The sequence below is a fragment of the Staurois parvus genome, unplaced genomic scaffold (assembly GCF_062004578.1).
Source record: "Staurois parvus isolate SC_StPar_1 unplaced genomic scaffold, SC_StPar_1.0 ptg000019l, whole genome shotgun sequence".
In the NCBI taxonomy this organism is placed as follows: domain Eukaryota; kingdom Metazoa; phylum Chordata; class Amphibia; order Anura; family Ranidae; genus Staurois; species Staurois parvus.
Genome location: NW_028317815.1, coordinates 33,456,125 through 33,476,668, shown reverse-complemented (window position 1 = coordinate 33,476,668; position 20,544 = coordinate 33,456,125). Strand labels below are relative to the sequence as shown.

The following is a 20,544-nucleotide window of genomic DNA, read 5'->3' as shown; positions in this document are numbered from 1 at the left end:
ATATATTCAGTGAAGGTAGGAAATCATCAACAAGTAATGTAGTCGACATGTAAAGAAGTTTTAGCCTGGAGTTCTGCTTTAAACCTTTAGAAGTCACACAAAGTTCTCTGTGTGACATCTAAAGGCTGAATATAAATATCTACATCCTGGAGTCCAGTATGACCCAGGCAGAGCTGGGAGGTTGTGCAGTTGGGGGTGATAAGAGCAATGAGCCCAGATATATCTGACATTGAGGTCGAGTATGAGTATAGGGAAGCCAGGTGGTTACTAAATTTGTGAATCTGGGAATTAGGTATGACATAATATTGGCTACTGGGGTAAAACTCCATAATCTGGATGTCCAATATGACACCAGTAGCTGGTGTTTGATAAAATAATTTTCAGCTTTGAGGTTTTAATGCAGCAGACCTGAATATAGATATCCTACTACTAAGCTAAACTGAGCCTATATAGTACATGCAGAGATACAGTATAGCCATTAAATTTGGGGTTTTTCTTAGTGTTCAACTTCCTAAATGTAGGAGCTCTACCCAGATGTAAAAGACTGTATGCCATAGTGAACACTGATTGAAAAATATTTATTCTTTTTATCATGAGGATAAAATAAATGGAACTTTAATCAATGTGAATGAAGTCACCTGCCAGAAAAATAAAAATGGACAGGTTACCTACCGTATGTTCAACTTTACAGAATCTGTGCAAGTTAGCATACAGCATTACATGATATCAGCAGCCAGTCAAGTGATTTTATGAAAGCACCAACAGTCTAGAAAACAATACACTTTACAGGTGACTTGGCCTATGGTGTATGCTTTCACAGAAATAATGTACTAGTGTTGCAGATTCTACCGAGTGGCACACAGGCAAAATGTAAAACTGTACTGATGATGTAAAATGTTGTGTGTGTGTGCTTAGATAGATAGATAGATAGATAGATAGATAGATAGATAGATATTTCAGTTACATGTTACAATAACACATAGTTAATACTTACTGTAATAAAAAAAACACAACCCCTTAAAATCAGCCTACATGAAGACCATTTTGCTTTCTCTGTGAGTCATGTACCATATAACGGGGTTCTAATTAAAATCTGTTTATAACATTTTTGAAAAGAGCATACAAATATTTGTGTAAGCCAAGGTACTTTCATCAAGTGTGGCCATACTCTTCAATGGTACAGATCAATCAAACACTTTTTGTGTGTAGCAAATACTCCAGAAACAGTGTGGAGATGTGTCAATCATATATTCCAGAGCAGAACTGCCCAGGTAAGCATTACTGGACCAACTAAAAGTGCAACGACATCAGAGATGTGAAAAGGCTCTTGGCCGTCTCTGAACAGGCATAATGCCACTTGGTTTGCTCTACATTGCAAGAGTAGAAGAATGATTATTATAGGGGTGCAAGCCCCTATATTCAACCGCTTTAAGACTGCCAACATCATATATACTGTAAGCAGGTGACCCTGCTGTGCTGGATCCTGTACATCTACATTCAGCATTTCCAGATCATTCAGTACAGCACAAGCCAGCAAGCAGCACCTGGCCAATAATGTATGTCTGGGACCTGCTTATCAGCTTTACTTTTACTACAACACAAGGCTCTGTACAGAGAATAGCGATATGGCTGTGTTTTCTCCCTGCAAAGCAAGAAAATAAAAATTCATTTTAATGAGTAAAAGCAGCACATATTACACACTTTACACATTTTTAGGCACACAGTTAACCCATTGATAGCCGCTGGATGTTAACCCCTTCCCATGTCATTAGTACAGTGACAGTGTACAGTATTAGAACTGATCACTGTAGTAGTGTTACTATTGATGTCATTGCCAGTTAATCATTTAATGTCCCTCTCAGCCAGTGTCGGCTAGCCTGCTACACTATCACAGTCCCACTATAAATCTCTGATCACCGCCATTACCAGTATAGCGTTATACTTGCATAAATTCCAGTATATATACCATAGTTTGAAGACGCTATAACTTTTGCACAAACCAATTAGTATACTTTTATTGGGACATTTTTTACCAAACACATATAGCAGAATAAATTTTGGTCTAAATGTCACCCTATTTTTTTTTTGTGGGGGGGGAGGTTGAATATGTTTTATAACAGAAAGTAGAAAATACCTGGAGGGGTGTTCAAGCTTTTTGGTATTTTTTGGTTTATTTAATAACAAAATTAAAAACCCAAAATTAAAAACCCAGTGGAGGTCAAATACCACCAAAAGAAAGCTGTATTTGTGTGAAAAAAATTCTATAAATTTTATATGAGCACAGTGATGAATGACCACACAATTACCAGTCAAAGTAGCTCAGTGCCAAATAGCAAAAAATGCTCTGGTCTTGAAGGAGGTAAAACCTTCTGAAGCTTAATTGGGTATATATATATATACATATATATATATATATATACACACACACAGTGCTCAACATAAATGAATACACCCCTTTTGAAAGTAAGATTTTAATCAATATCTCAGCGAACACAAGAACAAAATGAGTTTTATAGAACATTTGTTTAGCTCGTTACATGAAAGTAAGGTTAATAATATAACTTAGATTACAAAATCTTCAGTTTTACTCTTGTATTTTGTATGACCTCCATGATTTGTAAGGGCAGCACCAAGTCTTCTAGGCATGGAATGAACAAGTTGGAGACATATTGCAACATCAATCTTTTTTCATTCTTTAAGAATGACCTCTTTTAGAGTCTGGATGCTGGAAAGAGAGTGATGCTCAACTTGTCTCTTCAAAATTCCTCATAGGTGTTCGATTAGGTTTAGATCAGGGACACACTTGGCCACTGAATCACTTTCACCCTGTTCTTCAGAAATGCAAGAGTTGCCTTAGATGTGTGTTTTGGATCATTGTCATGTTAGAAAAGTGCACAACGACCAAGGGCATGGAGTGGAGGTAGCATCTTCTCTTTTAATATAGAGCAGTACACCTGTGAATTCATTATACCATCACTGAAATGCAGCTCCCTGACACCAACAGCACTCATGCAGCCCCACAGAAGAACACTTCCACCAACATCTTCTTTTTCAGCATTAGCCCTGGCAAATTCTTCGTGGGCTTTTTTGTGCATCGGCTTTAGTAGAGGTTTTCTTTGTGGACAACACCCATGAATGCCATCCTCTGCAGTGTATGCCGTATAGTTTCATGGGAAACAATCACCCCTGTTTGACTTTCTACTTCTTTAGCAGACTGCAGTGCAGTGCTAACTTGGGAATTTTCTTCATCCCTTCTCATCAGAAGACGCTCCTGTCGAGGTGTTAACTTCCGTGGACAGCCTGAACATTTCTGTGAGATGGTTGAAGTTCCATCTCTGTAAAATTTTTGTATCACTTTTGCTACAGTATTCTGACTGTTAAGTAAAGCTTTGCTGATCTTCTTGTAGCCTTCACCTTTTTTGTGTGAAGAAATTATTTTCTTTCTCAGGCCTTGTGACATTTCAATTCCATGTGGTGCCATTGCTGACAGCATGAAATGGGAGGAGTTTTCTTTGTTAAGTTACGCCCTTTTATAAGAACCTGTCTGCTGGACACCTGTTTAATAAATAATTAGACTCACCTGTAGTTAAATTCTTGTTCATTAGAATTTTGTTGTCTAAAATTTAGCTTTGTTCCTAAGACTTTCATCGGGGTGTTTTCAGTTTTGCAACATGACCTTGAATTAATTTGTTAGGAAAAATACTTTTTTGTATGTGCAAATTAACAAATCTTGTTTGCAATGACTGGCCGGCATTTGTGGGAATGTTTTGTAGTACAGTGTCCCATAGAAAATGTTGATTCTGAAAGGAAAGTAAAGGTTTTCTGACAAATCTGTTGGGGTGTACTCATTTATGCTGAGCAATGGAGAGAGAGAGAGAGAGAGAGAGAGAGAGAGAATATCCTATGCTGTATATCTAATCAGCCTTTTTCTGTTTTCTGTTCCACACTTAATAAACAGGGCACATAACATGTTCTCCACAAAATAATGACCATTACTAGCATTCCACATAATTCATATTGTTTGGCATGAATTTTAAGCTCTACAAAGCTCATATTTTACATTTTCTCCACATTAAGTAAACAAAACTTTTTTTTTCATCAATACTGTACAAGACATCAAAGCATGTTAAATCTTTGAAGTTACTACTGTTTTAATTAAACAATGACTTTGTTCAGATAAATACATATAATATTTAAATAAACAGAAAAATTCAAAAAATACTTTTGCAACCAGAAAACAGCTTTTCAAACATTTTAAAACAATTATTTCTTCTTTGGGATTTTCACCTTAAACAGCTACAGTCTAATATACTGGCATATTTTGGCCTAAATCATATTCCAGCATTAATGTAAGTGGTATAGGTTGTAAAGTATCAAGGAATCAAGTAATGTTACACAGCCAGATGCTAGTCCTCTGTAACTGAAGTCATGACAGTTCACAGGCCATAAAATATTTAAAGAAAAGACAGGAAAAAGGGAATCTATAATTGAGATGCACGTGAAGGCAGAAAATAGAAGGAAGATGTGCTGAAAATGTCTGTGTGTGTACAGTGGTTCAGAATAAGTTGGTGTATCTGTAGGGCATCATAAAACCTCAAACACATGCTTATGTATGAGAAACACAAACTCAATTATATATTGTTGCTGTTCAAATTAGGTTTGTGAATGATATAAAACAGAGAGCTTTGTATTTGTAAGGGATCATACCATGACTGATGTTATATACAACAAAGATAGTCCCTTTCTAGCTTTTTTTAATAAACATATTCTAGTTATTTAATATTGGTATAACAGAATACAATGTTGTACTATAGTGTATAGTGCTATCTTGAGCATCTGAAGCCATATTAGTTATTTCTAGCGTAAATAAATAACCTGTTTCATGCAGACCTACAAAACTTTTCTTCTGAAACTCTTTATTATTGTGCTAAAGCGTTAATTTTAACTAATTACCAGGTTACATCCTTAGTCTGGCTTAAAAAAGACCAAAGTCCATCCAGTTCAACCAAAAAAAAAAAAGTTATAATCCTATGTCCATAGTTGATCCAGAGGAAGGCAGAAAAACTCAGTAAAGCATGATGGAACTTGCTCCTGCAGGGGAACAAATTCCTTCCTGATCCCCGAGAGGCAATTGGATATATTCTCTGGATCAACTTTACCTATAAATGTTAGTATCCAGTTATATTATGTGTATATAGGAGAGAATCCAGGCCTTTTTTAAAACAATCCACCGAGCTGACCAGAACCAATTCTTGAGGGAGTCTATTTCACATTTTCACAGCTCTTACAGCGAAGAAACCTTTAAATATTTATATATTAAATTTCTTTTCCTCCAGTCGTAAAGAGTGACCCCTTGTCCTCTGTGATGACCTCAAGGTGAATAACTCTACATGAAGTTCACTGTATGAACCACTGATGTATTTATACATGTTGATCATATCCCCCCTTAATCTCCTCTTCTCAAGAGAGAATAAATTCAGTTCCTCTCATTTTTCCTTATAGCTGAGCTCCTCCATTCCTCTTATCAGCTTGGTTGCCCTTTGTACTTTCTCCAGTTCCCCAAGGTTTTTTTTTGTGAATTGGTGCCCAAAACTGAACGGCATATTCCAGATGAGGTCTTACTAATGATTTGTACAGGGGTAAAATGATATCTCTCTCTCTGGAGTCTATACCTCTTATAATACAAGAGAGGATTTTTCTCGCTTTAGAATCCGCAGCTTGGCATTGCATGTCATTATTAAGCTTGTGATCTACCAAAACTCCTAGATCCTTCTCCACCATTGATTCCCCCAGTTGTACTCCCCCTAGTATGTATGATGCATGCATATTCTTAGCCCCCAAGTGCATAACCTTACATTTATCAACATTAAACCTCATTTGCCACATAGCTGTCCATTTAAACAGTGAATTGAGGTCAGCTTATAAATTGGAGACATCCTGAAAGGTCGTTATTCCACTGCAAAGACTGAAATGGTATTTTTAATCCAAGACCCTATATCATGTATAAATGTATTAAAAAGTAAGGGTCCCAACACTGAACCTTGGGGTACACCACTAACAACACTAGAGCATTAAGAGTATAAATCATTAACCACTACTCTCTGAATACGATCTTTTAGCCAGTTTTCTATCCATTTACATACAGATTTTCCAAGCCTGCAGACTTTACCTTACACATTTGCTATGTGTGGGGAACTGTATCAAACGCTTTTTCAAAATCCAAGTATACCACGTCCACCGCCACTCCTCTGTCCAAGGTTTTGCTCACCTCCTCATAAAAAGAAATCAGATTTGTTTGACAACTTCTGTCTTTCATGAATCCATGTTGTCTGTTGCTTAAAATATTTTTTTACAGGAAAAACTCATCTATGTGGTATTTTAATAAACTCTCCAGTATCTTCCCAACTATAAATGTTAAACTAAAAGGTCTATATTTACTTGGTAAAGATTTTGATCTCTTTTTAAATATAGGCATCACATTGGCCTTACGCCAATTCAGTGGTACAATGCCAGTCATTAAAGAGTCCCTAAAAACTAGAAATAATGGCTTTGAAATGACAGAGCTCAATTCTTTAAGGACCCGTGGGTGTATGCCATCTAGTCAAGGTGTTTTATTCACCTTTATTCTGTCTACAAATTTCTGAATCATATCATATGTGAGCCAATGTGGATCAACTGGGGCTGTGTCAATACATGCCCATTATGGACGAGAGCTCCCCCATGCTCCTTTGTATACACAGAGCTGAAGAAGGTATTTAATACATTTGCCTTCTCTTTGTACCCAGTCACCCACTGTAGATTATTTTGTAAAGGGCCTACATGCTTGGACCTGAGCTTTTTACTATTATAATATTTGAAGAATTTTGGGGGGTTGGTCCTGCTATCTTTTGCAATCTGTAATTCGTTTTCAATTTTTTAAAGGAGATATTAAAAACAAATATACCTACTCACTTCAATGCTGAAGCTTTTCCTCACTGACTCTAAGCCTGAGAACTAAGCAATCACATGACCACTGAGCACTCAAACCACTCTGAGTAGAGAGCAGTGACTGTCAGTAACCTGCTCTGCCCCTAGGCTTAGAAAGGTGTGGGAACAGCTTGCTCATGTTCTTAGGGGTGTGCTGAGAGGCTGACCAGCTGCCAGTCAGACATCTGGGTGGATCCAGACTTTATCTGCTGATTCTGGGTCACTGAAGAGCACAAATAAGTGCACTTCTGTGACCCACAAGAAAAGTATGGTCAAAACAGCTTTGGCCATACATTTCTTTTAATTATCTAAAGGAAGTGCTCATTTCAGACCTAATCTTACAATATTTAGCTAACTGGATTAAAGACAAATTCCAGGTTACTAAAGAGCTTGTTGGCTATCAATCAAGTAAAATAGAAAATTCATTTATATGGTTGCCACATTTTCTCATGTTTGAAGTCCCATATGGATGCTTAAATAACTTCCCACACAATCTGGGAAGTTTGACTCATGAGTTGAACATTTGCATGTGTTAGCTTTGGCAATATACATCTTTAAATGTTCAAGTGCATGCTAAAACCTATTTTGGATTCTATATCCCATCTCAACAGTTTATTGGTAGTGGCACACTGGGGCTGTAAGTATCTGCCTCCACCCATTCCTGCAAGAAAAGAGGAAATTCACTTCTATATTTTTTTTAGTTTCAGATGCAATGGAAAGCGATTAGAAGATCTACCGGGTTTTTATTTCTGTCTGTATCCCCTTTAGGGAGATTCACCCTCTCTATTTGTCATGTTTACCATTATCATTGAAAGTGAATATAGAAGAAAATCCCACATCCTGGGTTGACCCTGTGAACAGTAATAGAAGGGAAATCCTCCAATGGAGACACTAGTTCTGAAGATTCTGGTGACAACCAGGAATTCCCCCACTTTGGAGGGATTTCCTCTCACTCCTTGTTTTGGCTATGGGATAGGAAGTGAATGAAAACCTCCCCAATGGGACACAGATGGCAAAAAAACAAAACTGACAGGGGTTATAAACATTTCTTACTCTATCCAAAATGAAAAAAAAATGTTGGCCTTAGTTCTACTTTAAGTACAAAATGCTGCATGTAACCAATTTAGATCAAAAGGTCCTACGGACATCACTCCACGGTTGAGGTTCTAGTGATCTTTTTTCCTCTGATATTATGATTACATTGCTTGATGTTTATATTTCTATTGACATTTGTGGCTATAGGTTAAAAAGAGCAAAATAGAGGTTAATATAATATCAGATTTAAAATTATTTGGATACTTAATATAATATCTAATATAAAGTGTTTAAAAGGAAAAGCAAGATTGCACAACATGTATTTAGACCTTCTCTATAGCTGACGGTGGGAGTTTGTGTAAAAGTTTTCAAGTTATTATGAAAAAGGTAATAGCTCAGACTCACACATCATATACAGTCATGGCCGAAATTGTTGGCACCCTTGATATTTCTCCAGGAAATCATGTATTTCTCACGAAACGTATTGCATTAACACATGTTTTGCTATACACATGTTTATTCCCTTTGTGTGTATTGGGACAAAACAAAAAAAGGGAGGAAAGAAAGCAAATTCGACATAATGTCACACAAACCTCCAAAAATGGGCTGGACAAAAGTATTGGCACCCTTTCACAACTGCGGATAAATAAGAATGTTACAAGCATGTGATGCTCCTGTAAACTCACCTGGGGCAAGTAACAGGTGTGGGCAATATAGAAATCACACCTGAAAGCAGATAAAAAGGAGAGACGTTCACTTAACCTTTGCATTGTGTGTCTGTCTGTGCCACACTAAGCATGGACAACAGAAAGAGGAGACGAGAACTGTCTGAGGACCTGAGAACCAAAATTGTGGCAAAATATCAACAATCTCAAGGTTACAAGTCCATCTCCAGAGAACTAGATTTGCCTTTGTCCACAGTGCGCAACATTATCAAGAAGTTTGCAACCCATGGCACTGTAGCTAATCTCCCTGGTCGTGGACGGATGAGGAAAATTGATGAAAGATTGCAACGCAGAATAGTCCGGATGGTGGATAAGCAGCCCCAAACATGTTCCAAAGACATTCAAGCTGTCCTGCAGGCTCAGGGAGCATCAGTGTCAGCGCGAACTATCCGTCGACATTTAAATGAAATGAAACGCTATGGCAGGAGACCCAGGAGGACCCCACTGCTGACACAGAGACATAAAAAAGCAAGACTACAGTTTGCCAAAATGTACTTGAGTAAGCCAAAAGCCTTCTGGGAAAACGTCTTGTGGACAGATGAGACCAAGATAGAGCTTTTCGGTAAAGCACATCATTCTACTGTTTACCGAAAACGGAATGAGGCCTACAAAGAACAAAACACAGTACCTACGGTAAAATATGGTGGAGGTTCAATGATGTTTTGGGGTTGTTTTGCTGCCTCTGGCACTGGGTGCCTTGACTGTGTGCAAGGCATCATGAAATCTGAGGATTACCAAAGGATTTTGGGTCGCACTGTAGGGCCCAGTGTCAGAAAGCTGGGTTTGCGTCCAAGATCCTGGGTCTTCCAGCAGGACAATGACCCCAAACATACGTCAAAAAGCACTCAGAAATGGATGGCAAAGAAGCGCTGGAGAGTTCTGAAGTGGCCAGCAATGAGCCCAGATCTAAATCCCATTGAACACCTGTGGAGAGATCTTAAAATTGCTGTTGGGAAAAGGTGTCCTTCCAATAAGAGAGACCTGGAGCTGTTTGCAAAGGAAGAGTGGTCCAAAATTCCGGGTGAGAGGTGTCAGAAGCTTATTGATGGTTATAGGAAGCGACTGATTTCAGTTATGTTTTCCAAAGGGTGTGCAACCAAATATTAAGTTAAGGGTGCCAATACTTTTGTCCAGCCCATTTTTGGGGTTTTGTGTGACATTATGTCATATTTGCTTTTCTGCCTCTGTTTTATATTTGTTCCAATACATACAAAGGGAATAAACATGTGTATAGCAAAACATGTGTTAATGCAATACCTTTTTTGTGTGAAATACTTGATTTTCAGGAAAAATATCAAGGGTGCCAACAATTTCGGCCATGACTGTATTTACTCTCTGCAAAGCAACTTGTGACCAAAAGAGATTGTGGTTTACATCTTATTAGCAAATCTATGCACTTCAGGCTGCCCATACACAAAATGTATTGTGTAGTATATTCTCCACATATGTTATCTCTGCACCATCAAAAGAAGCAAAGTAAGTGTTACCACCCACTGGAATGTTTTTGTAAATGCTGTTCTCCTAAGGTGATTGGTCACACCCTAATACTAGTGACATTTTTGTATGACTACACCAAAATTGATCATAATGGGTGATCATTTTTCTCTCTGAGCAGCTTTAATAATCTCAGTCATCTTTCTATGTTCAGCTGTGTCTATAATTCTTTTAGGAGATAGAATTTAGCACCTTGTGTTCACGTCACTTCGTGAATATCACTGTAGTGATATTCATGTGACAGCATACGTTTCAAGTAGGTGCCAAAAATATGAAAACTGGGTAGAAAAAGTAACAAAGACTCAAAAGATAAGATGGGTATAATGGAATGATGCTAAACAGAGTAAAGTAGATTAAAAACTCAACAGATTGGATAAGTGACATGAGGTTTCCTACAAACACCAAAAGCAGATTTATAACACCAGATAAAGGAAACATCATGCATCCGTCTCATTGCATGTGTAACCAGGTCATGTAAAACAGATACTAGGAGTTACTAAGAGCTATACAATCTTTCGGTTTTGTGAATTTGAAGGCTACGTGTAATTATGGGACAGTTATGGGACAACCAACATTTATTTGAATATATATCTGAATGCTCTAACTTTAAGATGCTTATTCCAGAAAATTAATCCTTTTCCCTCTTTTGTTTCAGATGCATCATCCTATTCAGATGAAACCTGCAGATAGTGAAAAGTCAAACGGTAAGATAAAGTTTTAATTGCCTCTGAAATCTCTATATCAACTACTCAAACATTTTTAAGTGTAGACCTCAACTTTTTTAATAAAAAGATACTATTATCAGCTGATACACTGTTTTGTGAAATGTTTTAACATTTATACAGTAAATATATAAATTAAACTATGCTAGATATTATAGTCTTATTGCTGAAGTGAAAAGAAAGTTGAAAATAAATAAAGACATAAGACCTTTATCCAGAATAAGCAAGGTGATTGCTGTTACTGTGAATTTTGACATAATCAGCTATATGTTTTTAACTGTAGCTGTATGTGGCCATTTTAACATTGTCTTGTGATGTCTGGGTTTGATAGTAAATTACTTCTAATATACTGTTGGAACAGTTCTCCAGGTCTTTAAATGTATGTGGTCTATGTCTCAGACATTCCAGATCGCAGATCCAACATAATTTTTTTTATAAGCTAGTATAAAGTAGAACTAGACAGAATAGAAATTGTTCTAGGACTTCTGAGATTTGTGCATAAAATCAACCAACTAGAATCCAGTGAAAAGCTGGTCATGAAAACAAACACCTGATCTTTAGACAACATCCCTGTGTTATGTTTGCTACAGATGTAATAAATAATTTCTAGTATGCTTTGGATACATAAACTGGACTTGCTTTTATTTCAAATATTGTAATTAGTCAACAGCATTTTTATCCTTTTTGTCCTACCAACAATCCATTGGTATCAGCTGACATTGAGGAGACATTTGCCTCACTTCCCAGCTCATCTTCACATCCCAATGTGCAGGGGAGCCTATGTTCTTTAATTAAGTTTAATTAATATACAGGCATGGCATAGTATAGGTTTTAATCATTATGATATAATTACCCATAGCTGGTCTATGTTAATCCATCTCTACATATTACTACATATTACTTAAACTCTTATTGACCCGTTCTTTCCCTTCAGCAAAATTTTGAAGGAACAAAATGTCTTTTCTAGTTTTCCTGAATGGATTGGTTTATCCAGTCAATCTACAATGCATGATGAACTGATTTGCTCATCACTAATTCTAATATATTTATTTAAAAAAAAATACATTACTTAACAATATGCTTAGATCAAGGGTGTTTATTGATGTGAAATAAGTCAATTATACAAATAGTCAAACAGTCCTAATTTATTTAATTTTGCAAAAAAATTTAAAATGTATTCATAGACCTTTATTTTTTTGGATACAGTAGCAAAGAACTATTTTTTGTGTCCTGCTGGGTGGATTTTCTTTCACTTCTGTCTTGGAATCCTGTCCAGGAAGTGAGAGAAAATCTTCCCAAAGTCATGGATATAGGTAGATGGGGAAACCAGTAGACATCAATGTTTTGTTTTGTTTTGTTTCCGTTAGTTTTTCGGACAAAAATTTCAATTTCAGAGATTCGGATGCACACAAATCTCCGAATGGTCATAGTAGCAAATGTCAATGAATCCGAAACAAATGTAATAACAAAATTAATAAATGCATTTTTTTCATTCAGATGATGTCACATGATTCAATAGTACTTCGGGCCCATGGGGAAATGAATGAAATTTTTTAATTTAGTTTAAATTTCGAACAAGTTCAAAAGTTAAAAAAGCTATAGATAATAAAAAAAGAGCTTGTATTAAATATACAAATGAAGGAACGCTATCAGAATATAACAGACTATGCAAAAAGGAAATAAATGCCGCAGAAATTGAAAACAAATGAGAGATTGCAAAAGATAGCAGGACCAACCCCAAAAAATTCTTCAAATATATTAATAGTAAAGAAAATCTGGTCCAAGCATGTAGGCCCTTTACAAAATAATCTAGAGTGGGTGACTGGGGACAAAGAAAAGACAAATTTAATAAATACTTTCTTCAGCTCTGTGTATGGGGGAGCTCTTGTCCATAATGGGCATGGTATTGACACAGCTCCAGATGATCCACATTGGCTCACAATTGATATGATCCAAAAATATTTAGACAGAATAAAGGTGAATAAAGCACCTGGACCAGATGGCATACACCAATGGGTCCTTAATGAATTGAGCTCTGTCATTTCAAAGCGATTGTTTCCATAACCATTTCAGACTTTGCAGATGACACCAAGCTGTGCAGTGGAATACCGTCCTTACAGGATGTCTTCAACTTATAAGCTGACCTCAATGCACTGTTTAATTGGGCAACTATGTGGCAAATGAGGTTTAATGTTGATAAATGTAAGGTTATTCTCTTGGGGGCTAAGAATATGCATGCATCATACATACTAGGGGGGATACAACTGGGGGACTCAATGGTGGAGAAGGATCTGGGAGTTCTGGTAGACCACAAGCTTAATAGTGGCATTCAGTGCCAAGCTGCGGTTTCTAAAGCAAGCAAACTCCTCTCTTGTACTAAAAGAGGTATAGACTCCAGAGAGAGAGATATCATCTGGAATATGCAGTTCAGTTTTGGGCACCAATTCACAAAAAGAACATTGGGGCTAGTACTAAACATTGAAGCCCTACATCCCAAAGTTTTATGAGAAACCCAAAAACATCACAAGTTGAAAAGGACTTTTAAGGTGCAATTTGGATCACACAAATAATGTAAAAATGTAAAACAAACATTTTTGACACAGATTTTGAAACTATCATAACATATAAAGACTAATCTTGTGATATAATCTTACATATCTTCATATACAGGTATCCAAGTATCATCACTGTTCCCATGTATTGCTGAGCATTCAGATTTACCTAAAGAAATATGGAGAACACTCTATGCTGCCATCTAATTATATTATACAGTGGTAAAAGAACCTTTCCTCATGCAATTAGCCTTCCTCAGGAGGTATGGAATAAATATTAGAAGTACTGTGAAAAATATCATAAAAAGGATGAGCAATCATGACATTGTCCTCTGATATTCATCATATACTTGAGGAAGCATAATTGTGTGAAACGCGTAGAGTGGGTGTTCTATGCTCACTGTTTAATTTGGTTAATGTCATAGTATATTTACTTTATGACAATCTGAATGCTTGGCAATTTGAGGAAATAGTGGCAATACTACAGGTATATGGGGATATATTTAGGATTGTATCACAAGTTTATTGTTTACATGTGCTGTAGTTAATGCTTGTTAATGTATTAATTTGATATTTTTGACCTGTATCAATAAAATATTTTTTTACATTTTTACCCAGACCTTAAATGTCAAATCTAATTGAAACTCTTTCTTGGATTATAATATCATATTCATGTATACATTACCATGTGAATATGATTGCATTTATTATCTTCTAGATGTATGCGAGTATGTTCTACCACAGAGACACTTGCTGTCTATTGTAAATACAGATGTGCATACCTTGCTGATTCTGGCTTCTTGAGTATCTAGTAAAAAAAAATAATCAACACATAACAAAATTCTATACCCAGCAACCATAGGTAGACGTGCTAAAGCTGAAAGGAGTTGAGAATGAAAGTGTGTGAATATTCACCTCGATTATCCAATCATGTGCATATGAAATAAGTAAACAAGGATTTTCTTTTCACATTGTTGGATAATCGAAGTGAATCTTCACACATTGTTATCATGAACATTGTCAACTCCATTAGTAAATCAGCCTCACTGGCAGAAAAATCTAAATATTGGTTACATTGTTATCTATAAAAAAAATCTCAGCTTCTGTGCTTTAGGTTTGGATTTTATATATGAAAGTAAGAAATGGAACTAGAGAAGTAGAGATTTATATGCAGGAACAAATTTTATAGACTCAGTAGCCTAAAGCTTTTTTTTATTCGTGATTGCTAATACTGTGAACAACCTATTGGCTTTCATTACTTTGTCCACCAGAAGAAAGATCTTTACCCAGGAATCTCCACCATCTGCTGCAACCATTATGGAGGGATCTCACTTTTGCTCTAGCATGAAACCTAAAAGTCTAGAGCCACGGCCACTATTTATAGCCAAAATATCTATAGCAGTGTACTTACTTTTTAACACAGCTAAACTAACCCACTTCTGATATGTTGGCAGATCATGAAGCATCATTTTTATTTTTTATTAATGTGTTTCACAGAATTAAAAAAAATTGGATACAGACTTAATAGAGGCTATTTGTCTGATTGTCTAAACTGGCATAGCCTTGGTTCAGCAGATGCAAACATAGCTTTGAAAGAAAATACACCAATGCATTATTAAAACAATTAATTTAGCTTTAGCTGGATGCTAATACATTTTAAAGTACTTTTCAAGTTCAGAATTACAGGACGTGCTTCAGTAGTATATTTGTTTACCTGACAATGTAAAAATATGGCAGATATTGAATGGCTTTTAAAGTTTATTAAAATGCAAACAAAACTGACACAAGCTTACAGCATTAGACAGTCAGTGGTGATCAGGATCTAACCAGAAAAAAAGATGTTGCTGATATAGCATGTCATGCAATGAAAGTTGTTATTTCCTTGGCATACACATAACAGCATCTCAGTTCTAAATCTTACATCAATTATCTAAACATCTGGTTACTTACCTCATATAAGCTTCTTATAGAATGCATCTATAGCATGTGTTTTGATGAATAAAAAACTACTGGCTAGTATTTTAAATAAAAGACTTTGCTGTTGAGAAAACTGAACTTTGGACATATGCTGAACAAATGAAAAAATATCAACCAACCTCCTAGCATATCACAGGAATTTAAGCTAACCGTATTTATAGTTTAAAGTGTTACTAAACCCACAATAGTAAAATCAGTCTGTATATGCAGTAAAGCATGCTTTTTGTGCTCACTGTGGAACCTAAGGTTAATTCTCTTCATTCTGTAAAAAGGCTGCTTGATCCTGTTTTCTCTGCCCCTCTTCTTGTTCAAATGTCCACGTTGTATCTCCTGATAAGACAGACTGAACCTGTAGCCACATGCTCAGTTTAGTGTGTATTGCTAGAAAGTTTTTTATTCTTGGGAGAGTGCATATGACCAGCACAGGGCCAATCAGCACTGTCCAGGCAGAGGGTCAGGTGTTTGAATTTCCTAAAGCAGAAAGAAAACTCCTCCTACAGGCTTTAACCAGTGCTCTGCTGAAGTCACAAAACTGCTCTAACTGCTGAGGAGAAAAGGTATTTAGCAGTTTATATTTACTAAAATAATTTCACTTCCATGTTCTGTGTACTGTGGGAGGCCAGATATAGTGAATGCAGGGTCCTGGGTTTAGTAACACTTTAACATGTAACATCTTACTATGCAGCACGCTCCCCACACTTCGCTCATGACAGTGGGCAGGAGATACTCTTCACGTAACCGTTGTCACATTTTAAAATTGGCTTGATTGTGCACAGTCTGTGAATGAACGAATGAATTAAATACATGTCCCTTCTGCCACCACAATGGCAGATGGCTTGTAGTTCTCTATGAACTATGAGGGCACTGATCTGTGCTCTCATAGTTCATTCACACTTGCTCCAGATTTCTAACTGAAAGCCTGTACAGAGACACAGGCAATCTGCAGGTAGTGTGCATGTGGATGCGGTGTTCTGCAGACTACTGAAAAAAATATAATAAATGCACTTTTTTGACTGCAACAACATGTACATTTATATTTTTTTTAAAGGTGACCCTAGTCTTTAAAGATAAAGATACACATTTTTATAAATATCAGGCTTGGGGGATGCATTAAACCTGCATGTAAAGTGGGGTGCCTATAGGCTGTACTATAACAAAAGTGTAATTCATAAAAATAACAATTTCCAAGAAATAACATTTGCTGTGGCTTTGTTCTGTAAACAGTTTGACTAGGGAGAGTCCACTCAACATCAATACCCAAGCTGTATCCTTGATAAGTTTTCATATGGATAGTAATGAGGAACCACATGCAAAAAAAAAAAAGGGTGGGGGTCACCCTAAAAAATCCAAAGCAGACACTTAGCCAAGCATGCAGCCGGGCAGGTCATTAAAGGGAGGGCCAGCAAGCGCCTCACTCCCTCCTGACTCATGCAAGGCCATATGCCCTCAACATGGAGAGGTTATCTTGCCAGGGGAGTCCCACCTGGCAAAGCACTTTGTTCCCATGTTGATAGATACAAGGAACTCTTCCACATATCCCTAGCCTGATATATTGGGGTCACTGTGGGGGGGAGGGGATTTTCAGAATTTAGAAGTCCCTGTTAAAACAAAGGGGCCCCCAGATATCCAGCCCTCATTCCTACATGAATGAGTAAGGGTTAGTGCCTACATGAATGAGTAAGTGGCTGACGTTGGTGCTGCTACAGCGATTTCTGCAATCTTCCAAGTCCTGCATAGGTTCTATGTGAGCAGCTGGCCCATTGCACACTGACTGCCACTATTCATAGAATGATGTTTTTCAGTCAAAAGAGAGTTCTCTGATTGGATGAGGTGGAGATCATGATATCCTCACCCCTCATTCAAACAGAGAACGCCTTATATTCATTGAAATAAAATACAAGGCATTCTGTGAATGATGGTGGTGCCAAGTGAGCAATCCCCTGTAGTCAGTGTACGGTGTATCAGCAGCTTGCATAGCACCTAAACAGGATCTAGAATATTGTGGCTATCTCTGTAGTAGTGCTGACTAATACAGTGATTTCCAGCTTCCCCTGTAGTCAACCAGGTATGAGTAATGCATGCTTACATTCTGCCAAATTGGACCAATGTAAGTGTGCAGTACCAATAATTCTTGGAATTCAGCTTTAAGAGAGCATATATAGTAGTTTTAGTATGTGCACAACTGCATAATTGTAGTATTTTCCCAAAGGTAATTTCTAGCTTCAACATTTTAAAATGATTTGTCTTTCTTATCTTTGTTGTATTCAGGGGCGGACTGACCATTTGGAAACTCGGGCACTGCCCGAGGGCCCGGGGTCAGTAGGGGGCCCCATGAGATGCCCCTGGTACCTTTTTCATAGGCTTTTTTGAGTTTGGGCAAGGACACAGGGGCCCCATGATCCCCTATTTCCCGGGGGCCCCATGATCTGTCAGTCCGCCCCTGGTTTTATTTATTGTAGATATTTGTGGATTATCAACTTGAGGCCGGGTAGATTCGCTTCTATATCGACTATTGCTAACTGTTCAACACATTTCAGATGAAATAACAGCCGCACAAGCAGTGATTGTTTTTCAGTAGTTCAGCTGACTTATAGCTTTATTTTGTGAACAGGAGCAATAAAACACATCCTTTGTGTAGCACTGCTAAGCACCAGCAATTAACACATATGGTTGCCCTTGTATAGTTCCATATTATAGCAATAATACATGTCGATATGATTATATGAAGTTTACCTTTTTATAGTTATATCAAAAAACAATTAAAAAATGTTTTACATTATTTTTACCTATCAGTACACACATGACATACCTTGACATTTCAATTCATTTTTTCAGAGCTCTTGAGTGAATATATGCATCAGAGCAGATAAACATACTGATGTTCATCCTTGAAGGGGAACATTCTTTTGTTCTGCACTATTCACATCACTGTTGCCCCAGCTAGGTTGTCAATGATAAATGCAGTCTTTGAAGAACAGAACAAACTGAAAACCAAATTAAAGGAAAATAATAGGTCCACTGCTCTTTTCCATAATGTGTAATTATGCGCAGTATACTTGCACATTATAGCAGACACAAACCCTGGTTCCCTTCCTTTAGGATTGACAGTTCAGATCTGTACCTTGTTGTCCCTAGCCACTGTATCCACCCCTGCCCTCATCTTCTCTGTTGCTTGTTCTAAGTCCGATTCCCTTCTTTTCAGTCATTGGGTGGCCTCTAATGGTGTAAATCCTGTGCGTGCCCAAAGTAGTTACATCATCCTTGCACCCATCTCCATTTTTACATGCCTGTACATGAGCTACAGGTGGTTTACACTATTAAAACATTTTCTGGCAAAAGTTTTTTCAAAGTCTCTTTTGCAAAAATACTTCTATTCCATACCATTTTTAACCTCCCTGGCGGTATTCCCGAGTGTAGCTCGGTGTAAAGTTTCAGTACCACAAGCGGTAACCCGAGCTACACTCGGGCTTACCATGCGGCGCTGCTCTGCAATCCCTCGATCACTTACCTTGTCCTGCGCTCCCGCGATGTCCCCCCTGCAGTGTCCCTGGCAATGTAATCCAGCGGATGCCGGCATCTGTCATCTGGGTTCCGTTCCCTGCGAGCGTCGGGACGTACAGGGGACAGAACGATGGGAAATTTGAAAATGACAAAAAGTGACATTCACTAAAATCACATAGTAAAACATTACTGTATCAAACCATTTCACATACATTTTGTCCCTAGTGCTTTGTCCTGTGCCCTGCCTGCATTTTTACTGTTCTTATTGCCTGGAAACTGAGAAACGTCCATGGCGTCCAAAGAGCGTCCCTTTAGGTCAAAAGCGGTTTTAGACCAGCTAGAAAACAGTGATAGTAAATCAGAACCACATGCAGAATTAAGTTATAATGATTCGTGGGGAAATTCGTCATCAGACACTGAAAACCTCTCCTCTGTTCTTATGATCCACTCCTAGTGTTGCTTGCTAACAAAACTGAGACATGCTGGGAGTAGGAGGGATTATACTGGGCTACCCTTACAACTTTGCCAGTGTTCAGTTTCCTGAAGGCAGCAGCATAATTCTATGTACCTGTGTCCCCTAAGTACTTTACTGTAAGTCAAAAATCACATTTTCTTGTAGACAGTGAGTTTTATGACCTATATTTGTTCTATATCAAGTGGGTGATTCAATAAACAGAGAAACAAGGTGAAGGATTACAGCCAAGAAGCATGAACTATTAATAGAAGTCAACAATAGCGACCCCTATATTTCTGTCCTGACAGATACCCTTTAACCCTATAATTACATGATTTTAATAAATGCAGGGTCTAAGAGAAGTTAATTTTTTTTAAAACCAGACCTGTATAGGCCAAGAGGATGAAATGAAAAATATATATAATATTTTTATATATATATAAACATATCATATCACAAATTGACTACTGCAACTCCCTCCTCGTTAGCCTACCCCAACACAGGCTATCCCCGCTTCAGTCTATCCTGAATTCTGTGGCCAGACTCATCCACCTTACCAACCGCTCCATATCCGCCACCCCCCTCTGCCAATCCCTCCACTGGCTTCCGATTGCCCAACGCATAAAATTCAAAATAATAACATTGACGTACAAAGCTGTTCATAACACTGCCCCAAACTACATCACCGACCTGATATCCATCTACCACCCAAAACGCACTCTCCGCTCCTCACAAGACCTCCTACTCTCTAGTTCCCTGGTCTCCTCCTCCCATGCCTGTCTCCAGGACTTTTCCAGGGCTTCCCTCATCCTCTGGAACTCACTAACCCAATCCATCAGACTGTCACCTACCCTCCTCACCTTCAGGCGCACCCTAAAAACGTATCTCTTCAGAGAAGCCTACCCGCCCTCACCTAAATGCCGATCTCCTCCGCTCTTCCCACCACTCTATCCCCCACAGCTATCTCCTCCTGTACCACTCTCCCCTCCCTCCTAGATTGTAAGCTTCAAGGAGCAGGGCTATCGGACCCCTCGTGTATTATATTGTATTGTTACTGTACTTTCTTGTGTACTGTCTCCCATTATAATGTACAGCGCTGAGCAAACTATTGGCTCTAT

General features: G+C 37.7%; 1 protein-coding gene across 27 annotated transcripts in view; it reads left to right on the top strand.

Annotated features, from left to right (window-relative positions):
* Positions 1-20,544, top strand: part of CELF2 (CUGBP Elav-like family member 2) — a 639,281-nt gene that overhangs the window by 479,086 nt on the left and 139,651 nt on the right. For all 27 annotated transcript variants that reach the window (XM_089686480.1, XM_089686562.1, XM_089686390.1 and 24 more), the window contains one exon: positions 10,876-10,924. In XM_089686480.1, coding sequence (XP_089542606.1) covers positions 10,876-10,924 — 49 coding nt within the window. The remainder of the gene's footprint in view (positions 1-10,875; positions 10,925-20,544) is intronic.